The sequence below is a fragment of the Tamandua tetradactyla genome, chromosome 19, assembly GCF_023851605.1.
Source record: "Tamandua tetradactyla isolate mTamTet1 chromosome 19, mTamTet1.pri, whole genome shotgun sequence".
Taxonomy (NCBI): Eukaryota; Metazoa; Chordata; class Mammalia; order Pilosa; family Myrmecophagidae; genus Tamandua; species Tamandua tetradactyla.
The window spans coordinates 7,245,470-7,262,761 of record NC_135345.1 but is presented as its reverse complement, the minus strand read 5'-3'; the positions used below and the strand labels follow the sequence as shown (position 1 = coordinate 7,262,761).

Genomic DNA, 17,292 nt, shown 5'->3' with positions numbered 1-17,292 from the left:
TCAAGTATTTTTCATGCATTAGGCATTTCAACCCCACAGCAGTTCTGTAAAGGAAATATTATTGTTAACTCCACTTAATACATAAGGTAACTAAGGCCCAGAGAGGCTGATGACCTGCACAGAGTCACACAGCAGGAGGTAGCAGCAGAAACCAATCAAATCCATGCTTCTGGCTACCGAGCTGGCACCTTTAGCCAGGAATGTCCACCTGTGGCTGTCCCAGAAAGGGATATTTCCCCCTGGGCTTCAGGAAGCTTTGGCCTGTGCTATGATGCTCTGGGAGAAAAGAGTTTCCTGGACAAGTGGACTAAGGAAAATGCTGCCCCTCTCCTGGTGATAAGAGGATGGGCTCTGGAGTCACACTGCCTCCACTTTAATTCCCATCTCAGCCAGTTACAGGAGGTCATTTCCTAACTTTGCTGTGCCTCAGTTTCTCCACCTGTGAATCAAGGTAATGACCAGGTTGACCTCTGCAGATTTTCATGAGGCCTGAATGAGATAATGAACGTGAGGGCTTTGAACGGTGGGTGGTGTCACTAAGCATTCAGGACAACTTAGTTTTTAAAAATACATGTATAGCTGAGCGATCTGAGACAAAGCGGTGGCGGCAGCAACTGTGGTGGTGGTGGCGGCGGAGCATCCTTGAACGCTGAGACTGCCACGTTGAGTTCTGTCATCGTCTCCTCATCCAGCGCTGCGCACGTGGGGGTGGCAGAGGCGGCAGCGGACGTGGAGGCGGAGGCAGCACATGGTTCCAAGAGCGCGCTGCGGTTGTTGGGTTCCAATTCCGTGGGGAGGGACAAAGGCAGCTGTGAGCGCGCGGCAACGCCCGGTCGGGTGGTGCGGTCGCCACTGCCCGCGATCCCGGCCTTAAAGGCTGGGATTGGCTCTTCCGTAAGGAGGAGGCCACGCAACCGAGGCCGGGGAAGGGCTTCAGGGGCTGAGGCTGCGCTCTGAGGGAAGTGGGGGAGGGGCGCGGCCTGCCCGAGCTGATTTGGGCGCCGCCTCTTAGAGTTGATTTAGTGGGTCTCTGTGAGGTAGTTTGGCCCACGGCTCTCAGGAGGTTGTCAAACAGACAGGCCAGCGCTTGCCCAATCAGATGAACAGGTACCACAACTTGGCCAAGTTGACACCTGTCCCTAACCATGACAATTGTACTGGATTAAATTGTCAGAATTGAAGTATCACAGTTTAACGCCAAAAGAGCTCCTTAGGACTACTAATTTATGACCTGCTTTTCCAGAATATGACATCATAGTCATTGTGAAGATAACAGATATTTAAAGAAGAATCAATTGTAGCTTTAGACATCTCGTTGAATATATTTTGGATAGAGTCTAGGTAACTTTGTCATTAAAGAACACGGACTTATCAAGCCTTTACTGGAAGGAATCCTGGAAAATCTATTCCATTGTGACATAGTATGCACTGTTAGTGAGGGAAGGACTGGAGACCTCACTTCGTCATGGCCTTCACGAATTACAGCAGTCTGAATCGAGCTCAACTAACCTTTGAATATCTGCACACAAATTCAACCACTCATGAATTCTTGTTTGGTGCTCTTGCTGAACTGGTTGATAATGCAAGAGATGCTGATGCCACCAGAATTGATATTTATGCAGAAAGGCGAGAGGACCTTCGAGGAGGATTTATGCTTTGCTTTTTGGATGATGGTGCGGGAATGGACCCAAGTGATGCTGCCAGTGTGATCCAGTTTGGGAAATCAGCCAAGCGAACACCTGAATCCACCCAGATTAGGCAGTATGGGAATGGTTTAAAATCGGGCTCAATGCGCATTGGGAAGGACTTTATCCTCTTCACCAAGAAGGAAGACACCATGACCTGCCTCTTCTTGTCTCGCACCTTTCATGAAGAGGAAGGCATTGATGAAGTAATTGTCCCATTGCCCGCTTGGAATGCTCAGACCCGGGAACCTGTCACTGACAATGTGGAAAAGTTTGCTATTGAGACAGAACTCATTTATAAGTACTCCCCTTTCCGCAATGAGGAGGAAGTGATGACTCAGTTCAGAAGGATTCCTGGGGACAGTGGAACATTGGTGATCATCTTCAATCTCAAACTCATGGATAATGGAGAGCCAGAGCTAGACATAATCTCAAATCCAAGAGATATCCAGATGTCGGAGACCTCCCCAGAGGGCACGAAGCCAGAGCGGCGCTCATTCCGTGCCTATGCTGCTGTGTTATATATCGATCCCCGGATGAGGATCTTCATCCACGGGCACAAGGTGCAGACCAAGAGGCTCTCCTGCTGCCTGTACAAGCCCAGGATGTACAAGTACACGTCAAGCCATTTCAAGACCCGTGCAGAGCAGGAGGTGAAGAAAGCAGAGCATGTAGCTCGGATTGCTGAAGAGAAGGCTCGTGAGGCAGAAAGCAAAGCTCGAACATTAGAACTACGCCTAGGTGGAGACCTCACACGTGACTCTAGGGTGATGTTGCGACAGGTCCAGAACACAGCCATTACTCTGCGCAGAGAAGCTGATGTCAAAAAGCGGATCAAGGACGCCAAGCAGCGAGCACTTAAGGAACCCAAGGAGCTGAATTTCATTTTTGGGGTCAACATTGAACATCGAGAACTGGATGGCATGTTCATCTACAACTGTAGCCGCCTGATCAAGATGTATGAGAAAGTGGGCCCACAGCTGGAAGGGGGCATGGCCTGTGGTGGGGTTGTTGGGGTCGTTGATGTGCCCTACCTGGTGCTGGAGCCTACGCACAACAAGCAGGACTTTGCTGATGCTAAGGAGTACCGGCACTTGCTGCGGGCGATGGGGGAGCATCTGGCACAGTACTGGAAGGACATCGCCATTGCCCAGCGGGGAATCATCAGATTCTGGGATGAGTTTGGCTACTTGTCTGCCAACTGGAACCAGCCCCCTTCTAGTGAACTGCGTTACAAACGCCGGAGAGCCATGGAAATCCCGACTACCATTCAGTGCGATTTGTGTCTGAAGTGGAGGACCCTCCCCTTCCAGCTGAGTTCTGTGGAAAAAGATTACCCTGATACCTGGGTCTGCTCCATGAATCCTGATCCTGAGCAGGACCGGTGTGAGGCTTCTGAGCAAAAGCAGAAGGTTCCCCTGGGGACATTTAGAAAGGACCTGAAGACACAAGAAGAGAAACAGAAGCAACTGACAGAGAAAATTCGCCTGCAGCAGGAGAAACTGGAGGCCCTTCAGAAAACCACACCCATTCGCTGCCAAGCTGACCTGAAGAAGTTACCCTTGGAAGTGACCACCAGACCTTCCACTGAGGAACCTGGGAGGAGACCACAGCGTCCTCGGTCACCCCCTTTACCTGCTGTGATCAGGAATGCTCCAATCAGATCCCTTCCCCCACAGGTTCCCAAACCGGCCAGCCAGCTCCGAAAGGCTCCTATCATCAGCAGCGCCCCAAAACCTCCTACCTTGGCAGCCCGGGAGGAGGCCGGTCCTTCCAGGCTGCTCCAGCCACCTGTGGTACCCCGAAACCCTGTTAACACTCCGATAAAGACTGTACCTCGACCTACCCCTATTGTGCAGCCGCCATTACCATCTCTACTGCTGAATTCCAAGAACCTTCGTGAGGTCCCTGCTCCCAGTGCCATCAAGACTCCAGTGGTCAAGAAGCCAGAGTTGCCTAATAAACTCTCTCCGGCTACCCCTGGCCGGAAGCGGAGTCTTGGGGTCTCTGATGAGGAAGAAGCTGAAGAAGAGACTGAGAAGAAGAAGGACAGGTCCAAGCGGGCTAAGGTTGCTGTGAAGGAGGAAAAGAAAGACTCAAATGAGCTCTCAGACAGTGCTGGGGAAGAGGATCCAGATGGCCTCAAGAAGGCTCAGAAAGCACCAGTTCCTTGGCGTTTACCTCTGGCAGTCACCCATCCTGCTGCTTGTTGGCACCCTCAGGACAGAGACAAAGGGCTGCATGTGGAGGTGCGTGTGAGCAGGGAGTGGTACACGGGTCGTGTCACAGCCGTGGAGATGGGCAAGCGTGTGGTGCGTCGGAAGGTGAAGTTTGACTGTGTGCCCACAGACACAACACCAAGAGACTGCTGGGTGGAAAAAGGCAGTGACGATGTTCGCCTTCTGAAGCCTCCTTCTCCAGAGTATCAGAGCCCTGATACGCAGCAGGAGGGTGGTGAGGAGGAGGAGGTGGTCGTAGCCCAGCAGGCTGTAGCCCTGGCAGAGCCCTCCGCATCTGACTGCATCCGCATGGAACCTGATACTACTGCCCCGAGCACCAGTCATGAAACCATTGACCTGCTTGTCCAGATCCTCCGGAACTGTTTACGGTATTTCCTGCCTCCAAGTTTCCCCATCTCCAAGAAGGAACTGAGCTCCATGAATTCAGACGAGCTAATATCATTTCCTCTGAAAGAGTACTTCAAGCAATATGAAGTGGGGCTCCAGAATCTGTGCCACTCCTACCAGAGCCGTGCCGACTCACGGGCCAAAGCCTCTGAGGAGAGCCTACGTACCTCTGAGAGGAAGCTCCGTGAGACAGAGGAAAAGCTGCAGAAGCTGAGGACCAACATTGTGGCACTGCTGCAGAAGGTGCAGGAGGACATAGACATCAATACAGATGACGAACTGGATGCCTACATCGAGGACCTGATCACCAAGGGGGACTAGGGCTCAGAGCGAGCAAGGGTGGGCAAGGTGTCATCTTCCTGTCCCACCTGCCCTCGAGGCAGCAGCTCCTGGAGGGTGGTGTTTCATTCATGGGTTGATGGACTTACCTTGGTTTGGCTCACATGGGACACTTGTACTTTTGGAGGGAAAGATACTTCAAACCTTCAAATCTTTCTCCCTAAGTTTATAAATATTTATTTAAAAAAAAAAATACATGTATATTATTTGCCTTCAAAGAGACCCAGAATACATTGAAGCTCAGAATTCCTGTGCCAATGGAATCCTTTCCCAAATTAATTTTTCCATGGACTCCCTGTGGAGGGAAGTAACACATTATAGTTCACAGAACCGTTCCCTGGAACACACACTGGCAACTGCTTCCTTCACATAGCTCTCTGATGAGTGGACGAAGGGGCCAAACTTCCCAGCCAGGGCCATTGATTTATTCGCGTTTCACTGCATGCTGCCGAGCAGTTCAGGACAGGAACTGTGGCAACCCCGTTCTTGTCCTAGGAGCCCTCACAGGCTGGGTAGAGTCCAAGACAACCTGTGAAAACAGGCAAGAGGCAAATGTCCAGGGGCCTGTGGAGCCCTGAACTGGGCCTGTGCCTCAGGGAAGGCTCCAGAATCTGTGCTGGGGGATGCTTCAGCCCAGCAGTTAGTGAGGGCAGGGTATTTCGGGCAGGGAACCAGAGTCTGGACCGGCCCAGAAGGATGAAATGGAGAGAGGGGTCAGCCAGCTCCATGTGCCTTAGAGACATGTATCAGGAAGCAGCGGGAGCTGAGGCTAGACAGAGGGGACACCTGCTGAATCTGACCGTCATGGCCATGCCTGAGGGCTTGAGTTCCTTGTTCAGGACCTACAACCCATCTGAGGGCAGCAGGGCCACCTCAAAGGTCTGTGGGCAGCAGGGTGACACTGCATCCTTGAAGGTAGAGACGAGCAGGGTGGGCGAAGGGGTCTGAGACAACAGCACAGAGAGGTGGGCACGACAGACAGGCAGCTAGCAGAGGGGGTCAGAATTGGCAGCTTGGAGGAGGGGACAGGTGGGCCATCGAGGAACAGAGCTTTGGGGTTTTTAAGTTTGGGGTAGGAGCACAAATGCAGAGGTGCTGGCCTCCTGGGGCAAGCGAGGACAAGGTAGTAGGGCTCCCTGGGGTGTGGCTCTGGCAGAAGCCCTTCGCAGGTCCGTTTATAGTCTGCTCCCTCCTGGGTGCCACCAGCTCGGAACACTGATGTAATCCCTAAAACAGAAGCGTGACATCCGTTGTTGTGCCCCATGGATTCACAGAGTGCAATTTCTCTCCTGCCGCTCCAGCCTCTGGCCGACGGCTCCTCCAACCCATCCCTGCATGAGAACTTAAAGCAGGCTGTCCTGCCGAACCAGCCAGTGGAGGCCTCCCCGTCCAGCAGCCTGGGGAGCCTGAGCCAGGCCGAGAAGGACGACTGCAGCTCCTCGTCCAGCATCCACTCGACCACCAGCGACAACAGGTTCCTCAGCCGTACCTTCCTCCGGGTGGACACCTTCCCCCAGCTGCTCACCTGTGACAGGTGAGAGGGCAGCTGAAGGGAGGGAAGGCCCCCCGTTCCCTCTGAGCAGACCAGTGGGCTGTATCATTGCATAGATGAGGAAATAGAGGCTCAGAGAGGTTAAGTGACAACCACAGACACACAGCAACTCAGTGCAGGGGCTGGGCCCAGGAGCCCTTGGGAGGGGCATCAAGGAGGCCTCATTCAATCGCTGACATGACATAGTGCAGCAGCTAGCACTAATTAATTACCTACTGTTTACTGGGCAGAGTGGTAAGCATTTTACAGGGATTATCTTATGAACTTAAGAACCGGGTCCGTCTTACTCATTCCTGGGACCATGTGCCCAGTGGGAGCCTAAGATAGTTCAGTGAATGATCATTCATTGCTTCCTTCTGAAAACCCTATGATGTAGGTACTATTATTTGCCTCATTTTTCAAAAAGTAAGGAAAGACGCAGAGAGGCTAAATGGCTTGCCTGAAGTCATACAATGAGTGAGTGATAGAACCAGTCTTGACCCCAAGACCACATCTGCAGTGCCTGCACTCTACACCACCAAACTTCCCGGCCCAGAGCAGGGTTCTATATTAGTAGGTGCTCAAGAAACTCGGTCTTGGCACGCTTGTGCCTTGGCGATCAGCAATTGCAGCAAGTCCAGGGGCCTGGTTCAGAGGAACCAGGGTCGGCCATGGCTCAGGGCTGCAGTGAGAATGGGCAGTGTGTTAGTTAGTTCAGTTGTCAACTTGGCCAGGTGAGCATACCTAGTCTTGTTGCTGGGGACATAAGCCAATGGTACGTGAACCTCATCTGTTGCCAATTATATCTGCAGTCGGCTAGGAGGCGTGTCTGCTGCAATGAGTGATGTTTGACTTAATTGACTGGTGCTTAAATGAGAGAACGCAACGTAGCACTGCTAAGTAGCTCGGCATTCCTCATCTCAGCACTAGCAGCTCAGCCCAGGCCTTTGGAGATGCAGAAAGAAGTCACCCCGGGGAAAGTTGTTGGAACCCAGGGGCCTGGAGAGAAGACCAGCAGAGACCATCTTGTGCCTTCCACGTAAGAAAGAACCTCAGTGGAAAGTTAGCTGCCTTTCCTCTGAAGAACCAACAAAATAAATCCCCTTTTATTAAAAGCCAGTCCGTCTCTGGTGTGTTGCATTCTGGCAGCTAGCAAACCAGAACAGGCAGGCAAGAAGGCCCCTGCTGGGCAGAAGGCTCCTTGGGCCGGACAGGCTGCCCAGGAAGGGCTGTGGCATCTGGGTGGGCACGGAGTCATTTAACATGCAAAGGAAAGAGAGCCTGGACCTTTCTTTACACTCTGACACTCACCTGCCTCTGTGTGTGATTTCTGACTCTCTATGTCCTGAGTCAGTTTTCTCATCTGCAAATGGGAATGAGAATGTCCCCATCCTAGCACCATAGGAGGACTGCATTTGACAACAGATATGAAAAACTCAAAGGAGAAAATACTCTTTTTCATTTCTCTCCCCTTCCCTCTCTTCCTGTGTTTTGTCTTTAACGTCACAGCAGCTGAACCTCTGACACTGAGGGTTATTCTGGTTGCTACTGGGCATCCAGCAGCACACCGGATTCCTTTTATAAACCTGGGGTGGTTGTTAGGGAGATGAGCATGCTGTGGCATTTAAAATCTGGAGTCACGGTGTCAGGTGTCTTGCACTGGGGAGGGATGTGCGCCTGTTCTCTAGCTTCAGTCTTCATTTCAAGCACCGCAAAAGCCTTTTCTGTTTTTTTTTTTATTTTTCAGCGTCGACATTAACTTGTGCATCTATAACCTCCACTTGAAAGAGCTGCTGCGTTTGGACACAGCACTGAGGCAGGAAAAGCACATGGTAGGTGGGGGAGTGTGTTTTCTCTCCTTTTTGTGGAACAGTATTGGGGGGCAAGGCTCTCTGTGCACTGTGCTATCAGAAAAAGGCCGTGGATTATTTTGCCCAATACACTGAATAACCAATTCCTGAGACACTGGGTTTCAAAGAGAGAAAGAGTTTATTATTAGGCGTGTAGTAGGAGAGGAGATGGCCTATCGGCCCAAAATCTCCCTGAGTTTAAGGGGTTCAATATTTTTAAGGATTTTAGCAAGGAGAGATGAGGTCATTTCAAATAGCAAGTTCACAGCAGGAAAGGAGACAGTGTTATCATTATCATTTCAATAGGAGAATATAAGCTAAAAGGAAGGAAGGCTGTGCTATCATTTCAATATTAAAAGTGTCAGCCCACAGGAAGGGAGACAAGTTATCTTTCAATAGCAGAGTCTAGTTTGTGGAAACACAATTTCCTCATTTCAGGGACTGAAACTTCAAATTCTTCAGGCATTCTCCTCTGTCTACTCCAGTATACCAGAGAACAAAAAGGAATGTAATGATTCAGTAATCAAAAATCATCCCTTAAATCCTAATTCCTTGGTTGCAACTGAGTCCTCAAGAAAGGGGCGTCTGTGACCACTGAGCAGCCACAGGGAAGGATCAGTGGTGTTAGATGTCCAAGCACAAGACAGAGGAGAGGTCCGTGCCTGCTGTCAGGCCACGGCCCTGACTTTGATCAAAGCTGTGGGACTTAAAAAGAAAGTGGAGCCCTTCTCCTGATGGAGCCCGGGATAAATAATAGCTGAAAGTGATCGTGGTCGGACTCCATAGCAGTTCCGCTGTAACTAATTACTGCATCACTGGTGGCATAAAGCAGCTAGAACTTGATCCTCTAACAGTTCAAGGCAAGAAGTCCCAACTCACAGGGTCAGCAGGGATAAAAGAAAGCATGGTGAAAGAGCTAAAGCATGTGAGGAAAACAATGAATGAACAATAAGGGAACCTCGTTGAGGTTTTCAGTAGGAAGAAACAAATATTTGAGCTGAAGACCACAGTAACGTAAAGAAAAAATTCCCTAGAGGTTTCAGCAGCAGATTGGAGCTGGCAGGAGAATGAATCCGTGACGTTGAAGGCACGGCAATTGAAATGATTCAGGCTGGAGAGGAGACAGAAGATTTTTGCATGAACAGAGATAAAGAGACCTGTGTTATACCATTAGGCATTCCAGTATAAGCATTGTAGGAGATCCAGAAGAGAAGAAAAGAGAAAAGGGTAAAAGTAATGTTCAAAGAACTAATGGCAGAAAACTTGCCAAATTTAACAAAAGACATTAATATATATATTCAGGAGGTGCAGTGAACTCAACACACATTAAACTCGAAGAGCGCCACACCAAGATAAACAGTAATCAAATTGTCCAATTAAGGACAAGGAGAAAGTTCTGAAACTTGCAAGAGAAACAGCGTATTTATGTACAATTGTTAAGTGACAATTTCTGATAAAAAATCTTGGAAGCGAGAAAGCAATGGAACAAAATGCTTAAAGTGCTGAAAGAAAGCAATTGCCAACCAAGAATTTTACATGCAGCAAGACTTTCTTGCAAAAATATAATAGAGCTTAAGACATTCTCAGGTAAAGAGAGCTGAGGGAGCTTGTCACCACTAGACCTACTGCTAAAGGGAATTCTTCTGACCAAAAGGAAAGGGTACTAGAGAGTGGATCACAGTGAAATAAAGGAAAAACCCCTCAGGTAGAGGTAGCCATATGTAATTATAAATGCCAGAACATTTGAATTATATATTTTTGTGTGTAACTCCACTTTTTACTTCTTACATAACTAAAATGCAAATGCATAAAAAGTAATGAAAGGCAGGCCACAGTGGCTCAGCTGGCAAAGTTCTCGCCTGCCATGCTGGAGACCCTGCTTCGATTTCCAGTGCCTGCCCATACAAAAAAAAAGTAATGTTAAATCTATGGTTTCGGACATATGATGTATAAAGATATAATTTATAGCAAGTACAACAAACAGGTAGGGGGACAGAGAGGTACAGGAACAGTATATGTGTATGCTATTGAAATCACCTTGGTATCAAAACAAATATGATATAGATTTAGGATGTGGAATTTTAACCTCATGGTAACAATGAAGAAAATATGTGAAAATTATATTCAGGAGGAAATGAGAAGGGACTCAAAATGGTGCATTGCAAAAATAAAATGAATGAGAAAGTAGGCATTAATGGAAGAATTGAGTGTCAAAAGGGTATATGACAATATAAGACAAATTATCATATGGCAGAAGAAAGCCCAGCATTATCAGTAGTTACTGTGAAGGTGTTCTAGTTTGCCAGCTGCCAGAAACGGAAAGCTTTTAAAAAGGGGAATTTAATAAGTTGCAAGTTAACAGTTTATAGGCCGTGGAAATGTCCCAATTAAAGCAAGTCTATAGAAATGTCCAATCTAAGGCATCCTGGGAAAGATAACTTGGTTCATGAAGGTCAGTGAAGTTCAGGGTTTCTCTCTCAAGTGGAAAGGTACATGGTGAACACAAGCAGGGTTTCTCTCTCTCTGGAAGGGCACATGGCGAGCACAGCATCTTCTGCTAGCTTCTCTCCTGGCTTCCTGTTTCATAAAGCTCTCCAGGAGGCATTTTCCTTCTTCATCTTCAAAGGATGCTGACTGGTGGACTCTCTGCTTCTCATGGCTATGTCGTTCTGCTCTGCTCTTAATCTCCTGCTTTCTCCAAAACGTTTCCTCTTTTATAGGATTCCAGTAACCTAATCAAGACCCACCAGAATGGGTGGAGACACGCCTCCACCTAATCCAGCTTAACAACCACTGTTGATCCAGTGTTATCTCCAGGGAGATGATCGAATTACAGTTTCAAACGTTCAGCACTGAATAAGGGTTAGAAGAAATGGCTGCCTTTAAAAAATGGGATTAGGATTAAAACATGGATTTTCTAGGATACATACTTCCTTTCAAACTGGCACAGAAGGTAAATGGAAAAAACTTTCTGGAAGGCAAAAGATTGGCAGAATGGATAAAAAACACATGACTCAACCATATGCTGTTTACAGGGACTCAGCTGAAATTCAAAGACACAAGTAGTCTCAAAAGTAAAAGGATGGAAAAACATATACCATGCAAATAGCAAACAAAAGAGAGCTAGAGTAGTAATACTAATATCAGGTAAACAGACTTTAAGTAAAAAACTGTTACAAGAGACAAAAGGTCACTTTACATTGGTAAAGATTCAATTCAACAAGAAGATATAACAATTATAAATATATATGCACCTAATGACAGAGTCCCAAAATATTTGAAGCAAATATTGACAGAATTTAAGGGAGAAATACAGGGTTCTACATTAATATTAGGAGGCTTCAGTGCACCACTTTCAACAATGGAAAAAACACCTAGACAGAGGATCACTAAGGGAATAGAAGACGTGAACGATATTCTTTAACAACCAGACCTAACAGCCATAAATAGAACACTTCCCCCGACTACCACAGGATACTTATTCATCTTTAGTGTACATCGATCATTCCCTAGGATAGAGCATACCTTAGGTCACAAAAGAAGTCTCAATAAATTAAGAAATACTGAAATCATGCCATGTATCTTCTCTGACCACAATGAAATGAAGGTAGAAATCAATAACAGCTATGGAAATGGGAGAGTCACAAATACATGTAAATTAAAGAACATGCTCTTAAGCAATTAATAGGTTAAAGAAGAAATCACAGGGAATTAGGAAATATCTGGAGGTGAATGAAAATGAAAATGCATGTTACCCAAACTTAAGGGATATAGCAAAGGCAGTGCTGAGAAGGAGATTTATAGCTCTGAATGCTTATATTAAGAGACAAGAAAGATCTCAAGTCAGAGACTTAACCTCACAACTGGAATATCTAGAGAAAGGAGAACAAAGTAAACCTCAACAAAACAGAATGAAGGAAATAGCAAAGAATAAAGTAGAGATAAGTGAAATAGAGAATGAAAAAACAATAGAGAGACTCACAAAACCAAAAGTTGATTCTTTGAAAAGATCAATAAAATCAAGAAATCTTTAGCTAGGGTAACAATAAAGGAGAGAAGACACAAATAACTAAAATCAGAAATGAAGTGGGGGACATAGCTATCAACTCCACAAAAATGAAAAGAATCATAAGAGGATACTACAAATACTGTTTACCAACAAATTAAATAACATAGATGAAAAGGGCAAATTCCTGGAAACACACAAGCTACCTATACTGACTGACTGAAGCAGAAACAGAAGATCTCAAGAGTAATCACTACTAAAGAGACTGAATCGGTAATCAAAAACCTCACAAGAAAAAACAGTGTAGGACCAGTGGCTTCACAACTGAATTTTTCCAAACACTCCAAGAATTAACACTAATCCTGCTAAAATGTCCAAATAATTAAAGAGATGGGAATGCTCCCTAATTCATTCTGTGAGGCCAACATCAGCTTCCTGCTAAAGCCGTATAACAATGCCACACGAAAAGAAAATTACAAGCTAATATCTCTTCTGAATATAGATGCAAAATCCCCCACAATATACTATCAAACTGAATCCAACAGCATACTAAAAGGATTACATACCATGATCAAGTGAGATTTATCCTGTAATTCAAGGGGGTTTCAGTGTAAGAAAATCAATTAATGGAATACATCACATGAACAGAACGAAGGAAAAACAATCACACAATAATCCGATTGACCTGGGAAGACATTTTGACAAAATCCAGTACACCTGATCACACACTTAGAAAAACTGGTAATAGAAGGAAACTTCAACATGATAAAAGGCATATGTGAAAAATCTTGCTGACATCATGCTAAATGGCGAACAACTGAAAGCTTCCCCTTTCAGGAACAAAATAAGAATGCCCACCGTCAGCACTGCTGCTCAACATTGTACTAGAAGTTCTAGACAGAGCAATTAGGCAAGAAAGTAAATGAAAGCCATTCACATTGGAAAGGGCAAAGTAAAATTTACCGATGGCCTGATCCTACATTCAGGAAATCCTGAAACATCTTCAACAAAGTTATTAGAACTAATAGAAGAATTCAGCGGAGTGGCAGAGTACAAGATCAACACGCAACTATCAGTCGTGTTTTCTATACACTATAAATAAAAAATCTGAAGAGGAAATCAAGAAAAATTCCATTTGCAATAAAAATGAAATAGCTAGAAATAAATCCAACCAAGGATGTACAGGACTATAAACAAGAAATGACATAGCATAGCTAAAAGAAACTTCAAGAAGACCTAGATAAATGGAAGGGTATTCAGTGCATGCATTGGAAGACTAAATATTGTTAAGATGTCAGTTCTACCCAAAGTGATATACAGATTCAATGTAATCACAATCAATTCCAACAACTTTCTTTGCAGAAATGCAAAAACCAGTCATCAAATTTATATGGAAGGGTAAGGGCGCTGAATAGCCAAAGTCATCTTGAAAAAGGACAAAGTTGGAGGACCCACACTTCCTGATTTAAAACTTATTACAAAGACATGTAAACTAATAGACTCAAGTTGAGAGTTCAGAGCTAAATTGTCACATCAATGGCCAACTGATTCTTGACAAGAGTGCCAAGTTCATTACCCTCACACTGTATACAAAAATCAACTCCAAATGAGTCAGAGATCTAAATATAAGAACCAGAACTGGTATACTCCTAGACAAAAACATAGGGAAGCATCTCAGGACCATGCATTAGGCAATGTTTTAAGACCTTAGATCCAAAGCACAAACAGCAAAAGAAAAAAATAAGTAAATGGGACCTCATCAAAATTAAAAATGTCAGTGCATCAGAGGACTTTATTGTGAAAGTAAAAAGACAACTTACAGAATGGGAGACAATATTTGGTAACCAGATATCCCATAAGGGTTTAATATCCAGAATATATAAAGAAATCCTACAACTCAACAATAGAAAGACAAACAGCCTATTTAAAAAATGGGCAAATACTTTAGTAGCTATATCTTCGAAGAAGATATACAGATGGCCAAAAAGTACATGAAAAGATGCTCAACATCAATAACTGTAGGGAAATACAAATCAAAGCCACAATAAGTTACTCTTTCATACTGAACTGATTTTTTACAAAGGCACAAAAGCAATTTAATGGAGAAATGATAGCTTTTTCAACAAATGGTGCTGGAGCAATTGATCTTCTTTGGGCAAAAAAGCACAAACCTCAACCTAAACCTCATACATTATACAAGAAATACAAGAATTAATTCAAAGTAGATTACAGGCTTAAATGAAAATTGGAGAAACTCTTCGAGATCTGAAGCTAGGCAAAGACTTCTTAGACTTGACTCTGAAAACGTGGCTCATAAAAAGGGAAATTGATATATCTTAGACTTTATAAAAACAGCAAAAATTTTGCCCTGCAAAAATCCTCATTAAGAGGGTGAAAGGACAAGCTATAGAATGAGAGAAAATATTTGTGAACCATATATCCAACAAGAGATTTGTATCTAGAGACTAGAATAATAGACTAGATTATATAAAGAACTCTCAATTCAACAGAAAAAAGGAAATGATCAACTAGAAAATAGACAACAGACAAACAGTTCACCAAAAGAATGTACAGATGCCTAGTAGACACACGAGAAGTTCATTAACAATTAGGGAAATGCAAATTAAAACCAAATGAGAGATCAATACACACCTATCAGAATGACTAAAATAAACAATAGTGACAAAATCAAATGTTAGTGAGGGTGTAAAGAAACTGGAACCCTCAATTGTTTTAGTCTGCCAAAGCTGCCAGAATGCGACACACCAGAGATGGATTGGCTTTTAATAAAAGAGGATTTATTTAGTTAAAAATACATAGTTCTTCAGAGGAAAGGCAGCTAACTTTCAACTGAGGTTCTTTCTTACACGGGAAGGCACAGGGAGATCTCTGCTGGCCTTCTCTCCAGGCCTCTGGGTTCCAACAACTTTCCCTGGAGTGACTTCTTTCTGCATCTCCAAAGGCCTGGGCTGAGCTTCAAGTGCTGAGAAGAGGTATGACCGAGCTGCTTGGGCTGTGCTACATTGAACTCTCTCATTTAAGCACCAGCCAATTAAATCAAACATCTTTGCAGTGGGCACGCCTCCTAGCCGACTGCAGGTGTAATCAGCGGCAGATGAGCATCACATGCCATTGGCTCATGTCCACAGCACTAGAACTAGGCACCTTCACCTGGCCAAGCTGACACCTGAATCTAACTACCACATTCATGCATTGCTTGTGGGAATGTGAAATAGTACAGCTACTCTGAGAAACAGTTTGGGGGTTCTTTAAAAACTAAACATAAAATTACCAGAAGACTCAGCAGTTACATTCTGGCCATTTAGCCCAAAGAAATGGAAACCTATGTTCACTTAAAAACTGTACATATACATAGAAGCTTTACTCATAGTAGCCAAAACCTGGAAACGACCCAGATGTCCCCCAGCAGACACATTGTTAAACAACTGTGAAGATGGCACATCTTGACTTTACTGGGTGTCCTCATTTAAAGGAGGTCTTCTCGGTTTAGGGGACATCTCTACCAAGACAGAAGGCTGTAGTGGATGCCTTCATATATCTCAGTACTATGCAACCATCCCTCTGATGCTTTCCACAAGAAAGATACCCACTTTGCTTTCAATATTTTCTTGACTCATGTAGAAATAGGGAACATGGGAGGGTCTTGCACAAAATAGGCACTTAATAAATATTTGTTGAATGAATGAAAGTAGAAGAAATGAAGCATTCTTTAGAGTTTCATGAAAATGCAATCCATTATAAGCCATCGTGGCATGATTTACAGCCTGAGATCTTTTCCTATAGCAAAACATATTTGTGTGGGTGGGTGGGTGGCTGGCTGGATGGATGGACAGACAAATGGACGAATGGACAGACAGAAGCAGAGAGAGATACGGCAAAAGGAGAGGGGAAAGAGGGGAGGCAGAGAGAGAGAGACCACATTTGCAGAAGGATTATCACCTTTCTCTTGTTATATTTACTCTTTTGTCAATAGATGTTTATTCAGATTTTTAAAATGTGCCTCATTGACCTTCCAAAAAAGAAATCTGATGATGAATTATACCAGAAGATTCTTTCAAAACAAGAAAATGTAAGTAATGTCTTCAACCTGTATTTCAACCTAAGTTCAAGGTAATTTTTAAAACTTTGATTACACACTCATCACTTAATCTTGATGGTGGATTCCTGTGAAACTAAATTGCAGATCAAAGAAGGTTTCTTTCTCCAATAGAAGTTTGTTTTAGGCAATAAGCACCGACCTTCATCCTATTACTTTCTACTGCTTAACATTTTCTAGAATTGTTTATGACTGTAATCATACTCTATGGTGTTTTTGTCTTCCTTTTTTTATTCAGTGTAATTATTTTGAGATTTAATAATGTTGCTGAGTAGTGATTCCGACATAGGAATATATCACAGTTTGTCCATTTACCCATTGATGTACATTAGTTGTTTATAATTTATGATTATTGCAATTCTGCTATTTCAAATAAAATGTAGTGTATTATAATATGTCAAGCTTATAATATTATAAGAATGTATTTTGCTTTCATATGTAAAATAGTTCATTGTAATATAAAATTTTAACACAGTATAATATATAAAAGCATGTGCATAAATAGGAAATAGAAATGTGTATTATTAAAATGTGGAAAACACTAAAAGCAGAAAAAAGAGAAGAATGTTGGTCATGTTCACTATTCGAAGTGTTATTTTCTGCATACATTTGGGTATTTTTAAATACATAATCTGTTTATCAGTTATCATTGTTCATACCGCTTTGTATCCTATCCTTTTCAGTCTTTAAAGCAAAGTTTGCATTGTTTCATGTACAAGAAAAAAATTGGAATAGAGATTGGTGTCCTAGTTCTATCTTTTGCAAGCTCTCGGAATCCCATTTCTTCCTTCATGAAATAAGGATGATAATCTCTGTCCTATAAGATGGCAGAAAGAATTAGAGAAAATATGAATGAAGCACTTAAAAAAGTTATAGTTAGACCCTAAGTACATGATAGCTGCCATCATCCTCATTTCTGTCATTGCATCAATCAGGGTTCTCCAAAAACACCCAGAACCAATACACACACACACAGTCATTTAAAGAGATTGATTTTAATTATGGGGGCTGACAAGTCCCAAATGTGTCAGACACACCAACAGGCTGGAAACTCAATCAAGAGTTGATTTACTGTCTTGAGGCAACATTTCTTCTTCTTTGGGAAATCATTTTTGCACTTAAGGCCTTCAACTGATA

The 17,292-nt window shown here is 44.0% G+C and overlaps 1 protein-coding gene and 1 pseudogene across 1 annotated transcript in view; both read left to right on the top strand.

The window, feature by feature from the left end:
- The window catches only part of EVC (EvC ciliary complex subunit 1), a 109,626-nt gene that overhangs the window by 21,215 nt on the left and 71,119 nt on the right, over window positions 1-17,292 (top strand). Inside the window, exons 4-6 of the mRNA XM_077136363.1 lie at window positions 5,953-6,185; window positions 7,930-8,014; window positions 16,033-16,128. Of these exons, the coding sequence (XP_076992478.1) occupies window positions 5,953-6,185; window positions 7,930-8,014; window positions 16,033-16,128 (414 nt within the window). The remainder of the gene's footprint in view (window positions 1-5,952; window positions 6,186-7,929; window positions 8,015-16,032; window positions 16,129-17,292) is intronic.
- On the top strand, window positions 1,126-4,897 carry LOC143663007 (ATPase MORC2 pseudogene; annotated as a pseudogene).